Raw genomic sequence first — 7,591 nt, 5'->3', positions numbered from 1 at the left:
GAGGCAGGCGGATCTCTGTGAGTTCAAGGCCAGCCTGGTGTACGTAGTGAGTTCCAGGACAGCTGGGGCTACAGGGAAACCCTGTCTCAAAAAAGACCAAAAAGAGAAAAGGAAAAAAAAAAACAAAAAAAAAACACTAACTCCCAATCATTCTGCAGGTCTCTGTTTAAATGGCGTCATTCTAACCGAGCCTAGCCTGACCTAGCCTCTCTACCCATCACTCTCATGGAAACTTAATCAACTATGTGTTTCTGTAACAGCTTCCTGTGCTTATCACCGCCACAGCAAAGACTGAAGTGAAATGTGACTGTGATTTCTGCAGTATCTACCTCTATATTAAAGTGCAAAGTTTTAAAAAGGCATATAGGGGCTGGCAAGGTAGCTCAGCAGTTAAGAGCACTTACTGCTCTTCCAGAGTACCTGAGTTTGTTTCCCAAAACCCACCCATGTAAGGTGGCTCACAGCCACCTCTAACTCCAGGCCCAGGGAATCCAAAGTCCTCTTCTGGCTTCCAAGGGCACCCACAAACACAGGTACATACGCACACAGAGACACACACACAATACACATAAACACGAAATAAAATAATTTTTAGAAAGGGCATATAGGAGGCCAAGCTTGGTGGCACATGCCTTTAATCCCAGCACTCGGGAGGCAGAGGCAGTTGGATCTGTGTGAGTTCAAGTCCAGCCTGGTCTACACAGTGAGTTCCAGGTCAGCTGGGGCTTCAGGGAAACCCTGTCTCAAAAAGACAAAAAAAAAAATTTTTAAAACAGAAAGGGCATATACCGGGCTGGAGAGATGGCTCAGTCATTAAGAGCAATAGCTGCTCTTGCAGACAACACAGGTTCAATTCCCAGCACCCTCGTGGCGGCTAACAGCCATCCATAATCTAGTTCCAGGGGATTTAATGCCCTCTTCAGACCTCCATGGGCATTGCACCACATGAGTGCACTTACAAACATGCAGGCAATATACTCATATACATAAAATAATAAAAATAAGTATTTTTTAAAAAAGGGTATATAGTATCTATTGTCACCATCATTTTGAAGCAAATATCTTTGAATATTTAAATGAAATGCCCTTCGCATTTCTAACAAACATATCCGATGAAAGAATGTATCTATTTGAAATAGTTTATGAATCTCCCCAAAGAAATTCTTGAACATCTGGCAAGTTACAAAAAGTTACACTTCTATGCTTGTCAGAACACATAAATGTGTAAATTAGCTAATCTGACCAACTCCAGTACCTGCTGAAAAGATGTCCATTGCTCTCTTCAACTCTCCTCGCGTCCTCTGATTGCTATTTAAGTCTACGAGTGGAGTTGAGGGATCTCTCATATATTCTAACTCAGTGGCAAACATGCCACCATCAACAAAACGTTCAGGAGCAATGTAGCAAGTCCTCCTCCGAGAGGTATCGAAGAAATAGTTGAAGTCTGCTGGGTTGTCCTCTGGAAGGTAAGTGGGCTTAAAACTGGCAAAATCCGTTAGAAGAACCCAGTTCCAACTGGTGACCATCACGTTCTCAGTCTTGATGTCCCCATGCCGGACTCCAGATTTGTGCGCTTGGTCCACTGCGGTCAGGATCTGGAAAGCGATCCAGCGCTTCTCGATGTTATTTAGAAAGGGCCGGGTACTGATGCGATCATAGAGGTTGTCCCTCACATACTGCCGAAATAACATAGCTGCTTTTTCAGATGCTTTTTCTGCTGCTTTCTGGAAAGGTAAGCAATTCTGTGCAGAATGAAGCCTGATCTTGAGTTCCTCCAGCTCCTGTTTATAACTGGTTAAGGGTAACGTGGGATCCTGAATTGCAAAGACCTTCACAACCACCAGGCCTTCTCGGTGCTTCGCTCGGGCAACTTTAAAAAAGCGAGTGCTTCCCAAGCTCTTATCATATTCAAAGTCATGGATGTCTGAGAAATAACTCTCTACAGAGAGGATCTGGGAAGGAGCAATGCCAGCAAGTTGGTTTCCCATGATGACAGGCACCTCAGGGTCAGCAAGGTACAACACAATGCCTACTTAAAACGACAGGGAGGGGGGAGGCCAGAGAGAGAATGATCATTAAAATGGGAAGAAACAAAAAAGTGAAGGAATCACCATTACATGGGCTTTTCCTAAAATGCAGATGCATCCTACTTCTTTTCCACTGGGTGTATGGAACCTAGTAGAACCAAGCAGTCTGCAAAACTCAGTCAAATTTATATAAAGACCCATTTTACCCAGAAAGAGGTGTTACTTCATGACATCCTTTCCACAAGCGGAACTACATTTAAATAGGTTCCTTCAACGTTGGTTTGGTGGGGTTTTTGTTTGTTTTTTGGTCTTTCTGACTCTCTCTGTAGCCCCAAATGGGTTGGCCTTGAGCTCACAGAGATTCCCCTGCCTTTGCTTCCCCAGGACTGAGACTAAAGGAGGAGCCAGGAGGCCTGAGACCCGGTTTTCTTCAATCTTTTGCTTTTGTTCTGTGATAAGATCTTTTGTAGGTCCGGCTGACCTTGAATTCCTGATCCTCCTGCCTCCACCTCTCCAGTGCTGGTTTTTACAGGCCTCTGCACCAGGCCTGCCTGGTCCCTTCAACATTAAGCTAAAATTTCATAACAGGTATTTGTTGGTATCGGTTTAAAGTGTTACTGTGCCTTTACTATGTGTTCAGTACCGTGTTTCATGCTGCAAAGTCACAAAAACACCTTATAACACAGTTCTTGTCCAAGCAAACTGTAATTTCTTTGGAAAAAAACCTTTCTTTGGACATAAAAACCTTAAAAATACAATCACCTGACACAAACGGGTCATTTAATTCCTGGGTTGGGCAGCCGAAATCAGTATCTTCTTGGCCCTCCCACCATCTACACCGAGGCACCAACTCCTCTGATCTGCAACAAGAAGAAAGCCCAGCAGGGTCGTTCAGGGAACGCAAACCCAGGCGCACACCCGCGCGAAGAGATCCAAAGTCACCTTCCGCGGGAACAGTCTCCCACCCCGCCCCGGCTCTGCACACGGAGGAACGTCATCCTAGGCCTCAGGCTAGCACACTGGGGTCCCGGCAGTGCAGGGGGGCTGGGGCGCGACCGAGGTCCGCAAGGGGACGGCGCGGGCGGGGACCTTCACGTAGGAGCCGAGAGGCTGGAGGGAGAGGGGCCAGCGCACTCGACTCTACCCGGGCAGCTCTGGCCACCCACCCGCCGGCCCCGCCACGCATCCCGTCCCCGGTGGCCTCCCGCACGGGTCGCGGGACCCCTCGGGCCGGAGCCTGGCCTCCACCCGGCTGGGAGGTGCAACGACAGGGCGCCCTTTCAGGGAAACACTACTTCACCTGCGGGAAACAGTGAACTCCCGGGAAAGCCTCCGGGTTGACCTCACTTCCGACTGCGGAGCGGAAGTGACGGAAGGAGGTCTAAGGAAGCGCGCTAGTAGGAAACTAGTTGCTCAGGAATGAGGGGAGCCTGGAGAATGAAATGTTTTCGTTCCTAAATTCTGAGGCCTGCCTGGTCTATGTAGTGAGTTCCAGGCCAACAAAATCTGCATATTGAGGCCTGGGGTTCGATTCCCAGCACTTTGGCTTACAACCACCTGTAACGCCAGTTCCAGTGAATCCAACGACCTCTTCTGATCTCCGTGGGCATTGCAGGACATGGGTGCACTTACATGCAATCAATACACTCAAATAAAAATAAAATATTTTTTAAAATAATCAAGAGCATACATAGTACTACTGCTACTACTGTTGTAGTTTTGATTTGCATTTCCAAAAAGACTAATGATGTTGAGCATTTTTTATGTATATGTTGGCCATTCATTAACTTCTCTGGGGGAAAAAATGTTTATTTAATGGGGCTAGAGGAGCAGTTAAGAGCACTGACAGCTCTTGCAGAGGACCTGGGCTCTGGGCTTAGCACCCACATGGTGGCCCACAACCCATCTGTAACTCCTGTTCCAGGTGATCCTATTCCCTTTTCTGGCTTCTGCAGGCACTGCATGCACATGGTACACTTAAGTACATGCAGGTAAAAGACATACACATAAAAATAAATATTTTATTTAAATCTTTTGTCAGGGACTGGAGATACAGCTTGGTGGTATATTACTGCTTAGCATGCTTGGGGCCCTGAGTTCAATCTCCAGCATCTCAGAATAAAGTAAATCCTTTGTATGTCTTTAATTGGTTCTTCATTTTTAAAAAGTATTTTATTATTTTATGTGTATGAGTGTATTGCCTGCATGTATGTGAGTGCACCCCTGTTGTGCAATGCTGCGGAGGTTAGAAGAGGGCTTCGGATTCCCCTGGAACTGGAGTTAAGGACGGTTTTTGGCCACCCTGTGGGTGCTGGGAATCGAACCGGGATCCTCTGCAAGAGCAGTCCGTGCTCTTGACTGCTGAGCCATCTCTCCGGCCCCTGGTTCTTCATTTTTTAAGTTTTAGGAGTTCTTTATATAAGGTCAGGCATGGTGACCAATGACTGTATTCCCAGGATTCAGAGACACAGGTGGTAGGATAGACATTCAAGGTCAACCTTGGCTTCATAGCAAGTTTGAGGCCAGCCTGGGCTACTTGAGACCCTGTATTTATATCTATCTATGTATGTATCTATCTATGTATCTATCTATGTATCTATCTATCTATGTATCTATCTATCTATGTATCTATCTATCGATCGATCTATTGATCTATCAATCTATCAATCTATCGATCTATCATCTATAAAGAGTTCTTTATATAATAAAAATAGCAAATGCTTGAATCCACAACTGAATATTTTATTTTTATTTATATTTCTTGGTTGTTTGAGATGGGGTCTCTCCGTAGCCCCAGTTGGCCTAGAACTCTCTATGTAAACCAGGCTGGTTTAATCTCACAGAGATTCACCTTCCTCTGCCTCCTGAGTGTTTGGTTTAAAGGCATATGCCACCATGCCCCCCGGCCCAACTGTATTTTATAAGCATTCCTAAAACAACATTCCTTTCACCCATTAGCTTCCCCAAACCATAAATTTGGAAGTTATTACATCATACCTGGCACCTTTCTTCTCTTTCATCTGTTCCCCCATCCATTCAATGATCACCTGCTCTGGTAAGGTGGCCCCAAGATATGCAGTGGCTTCAGGGTCTAGGTGAAGTGACCTTCATTCTGTGTCTAGATTTTGGCACTTACATAGGAAAGGTTCCCCGCCACAATATTTTTTTGTTTCTCTCATGAGTTCTGTTTTGTTTTTTTTTTTTTTCATTTTGGATCCTTAAATTATTGAAGTATCTATCCAATTTGAGGGGTTTTTTTTTTCAGATACTCAGTTACCAAAAAACTGTTAACAAGTGAACCACTCTCCCACTTATTTAAAATGACACAATTAGTATGAAAAAATGTCCTATATGTATATGAGGGTCTTCTGAACTCTTCTGTCCATTAAGATGCTGTTTCATTTATCTGTCAATAGTTTTAGTAATTATACAATGTTTTCCCTTTTGACAGGACTAGGCCTGGAGTGATTGTTTAAAAAAATTCAATTATAAGCCGGGTGTGGTAGTGCACACCTTTACTCCCAGCACTTGGGAGGGAGAGGCAGGCAGATCTCTGTAAGTTTGAGGCCAGCCTAGTATACAGAGTGAGTTCCAGGCCAGCTGGGGCTACAGGGAGACCCTGTCTCAAAAAGACAAAAAAAAAATAGAACAATTATAGGGGCTGGAGAGGTGGTGGTTCAGTGGTTAAGAGCACTAGCTGCTCTTGCAGAGGACCTGAACCCACATGGGGGCTAAGAACTGTCTGTAACTCCAGTTCCAGGGGATCTGATGCCCTCTTCTGAACTCTATGGGCACTGCATGACATGAGTACACTTAAACACATGCAAGCAATGCACTCATATGCATAAAATAAAAATAATAAAATAGTTCTTAAAAGTACAATTTATAATCATGACACCTCAACGTAAACCATTCTAGAAGCTCAGTCTCACTTTTAGGCTAAAGTTAAAAACCCTCAACTTTTTGACAGTTGATGACTACTGGGGAAGGATTCAATTTTCTTTAAAGGTGTGGCCCTTGGTAGGTCAATCATGCTCAGGTGGCTGGCCCCACATCCATGCATATGGGCAGCTCAAATTGGATTCACCTAAAGCTCAGGAAACAGAGTGGAGCAAGGAGTAGAGAGAATACTAATGCATCTCTCAATTCTCACGAATGAAGCTTCCTCATGCAACAGTGGGTGATATATTAAACCTCACCAACCCAGGGATCAGGGACCATTGCCAAAGAGGGAGCAGAAAGATTGTTGGAGCCAGGGACGGTGCATGTACTAAGGAAACAATCTCCCAAGCTTCTGGAAACTTGCTCATATGACTTACAGCAGTAGTGACAACAAATGCACAAGACACATGTAAACTCAATCAGAAAAAAAAAAAACCAGCACAGAACTGGGGAAATGGGCAGGAGGCCCCAGCCTTAGCTGAGGAACTACCAGCAGCTGATCACTGCTGGGGAGAGTTGATCTTCTTTAAGAGAGTGATGCTAGACAGGTTGAGCAGGCTTCAGTGGATGAATTCACACCATGAGACATCTGGGTACACAAACTTGACTCGATAGACCTTAACATATAGGACGGAATGCATGAAATCTGTGTGTACGCTATGGGGGGGGTGCACATAGGGAAGGAGGGGGTCTATGATTAAAATGTATGAAATCACAAAAATTCAATAAAAACATACATTAAAAGTTTTTAATAAAATTAAAAAAATAAAAAGAAAAGGTGAGCCGAAGAGATGGCTCAGCGGTTTAAAGCACTTATTGTTGCTCTTCCAGAGGACCCAGGTTCAATCCCCAGCAACCCCGCTGGGTGGTTCACAGCTACCTATAACTCCAGTTCCTGGGGATCCACTTCTACAGGCACCTGCACTCATGTGCACATACATACCCACACACCGACATACATATATATGCATAATTAAAAAATAAAATCTAAAAAAATAGAAGCCATGAAGTTGGCAGGGAGTGGGGGTGGATCTGAGAGGAGTGAGAAGGAGGAGTGGGGTGAATTTGATCAAAATACATTGTGTGCATGTGTGAAATACTCAGTAAAGATATATATTTTTTAAATTCTCAGGTAACTAGAGGGCACATCTGATTTGACCCCTGCCTAAATCCCCCTACACGAGGCATCCTTTGCTCTCCTCCCTGTCCCACACAGTGGCCTTCTCTTTGTTCATAGCCAATAAGAAGGCCTTCACAGTCACTCTTTTTCTTCTCCTTATAATGCTCATTCCTTTTCTCTTTGTCCAAAGTTGCCATATATTAAGTCCTAAATCAAACAAACACCTCCCGAAGGTCTCTCCTGATTCCCCTATCATTTATTCTCGTGGACTTTCTCTTCTTGGCACTGATCATCCATGAAGTCACTTGACTTGGGGGAAGTATTGACTTGTTTGAAGTCTCTCCCTCCAGACCAAGAATTCCATGGGGGCAGCAACTGAGTGGTTCTTGTCCTCCAGGGTTTCTTCAGTAACTAGAACAATCTGACACATGGAGGCTATTCAAAAAAATACTTGTTGAGACTATCCTCAGGCCTCTTGGGGTAAGTCTATAGCGCAGCTCTC

At 44.6% G+C, this 7,591-nt stretch overlaps 1 protein-coding gene across 3 annotated transcripts in view; it reads right to left on the bottom strand.

The window, feature by feature from the left end:
- Positions 1-3,379, bottom strand: part of Pik3r4 (phosphoinositide-3-kinase regulatory subunit 4) — a 68,990-nt gene extending 65,611 nt beyond the window's left edge. The window contains exons 1-3 of one of the 3 annotated variants that reach the window (XM_008825110.3): positions 3,328-3,378; positions 2,790-2,887; positions 1,256-2,029 (exon numbers count right to left, since the gene is read on the bottom strand). In XM_008825110.3, coding sequence (XP_008823332.1) covers positions 1,256-1,988 — 733 coding nt within the window. In that variant the 5' untranslated portion in view covers positions 1,989-2,029; positions 2,790-2,887; positions 3,328-3,378. Of the gene's footprint in view, positions 1-1,255; positions 2,033-2,789; positions 2,888-3,327 lie in introns of all 3 variants that reach the window. The other 2 variants (XM_008825111.3, XM_008825112.3) reach the window with 2 other exon arrangements.
- Positions 3,380-7,591: the final 4,212 nt, after the last annotated feature.

Source organism: Nannospalax galili, unplaced genomic scaffold (assembly GCF_000622305.1).
Source record: "Nannospalax galili isolate Female #2095 unplaced genomic scaffold, S.galili_v1.0 scaffold369, whole genome shotgun sequence".
Lineage (NCBI taxonomy): Eukaryota > Metazoa > Chordata > Mammalia > Rodentia > Spalacidae > Nannospalax > Nannospalax galili.
The sequence above is the reverse complement of the archived record's forward strand: the minus strand, read 5'-3'. Positions and strand labels throughout refer to the sequence as shown.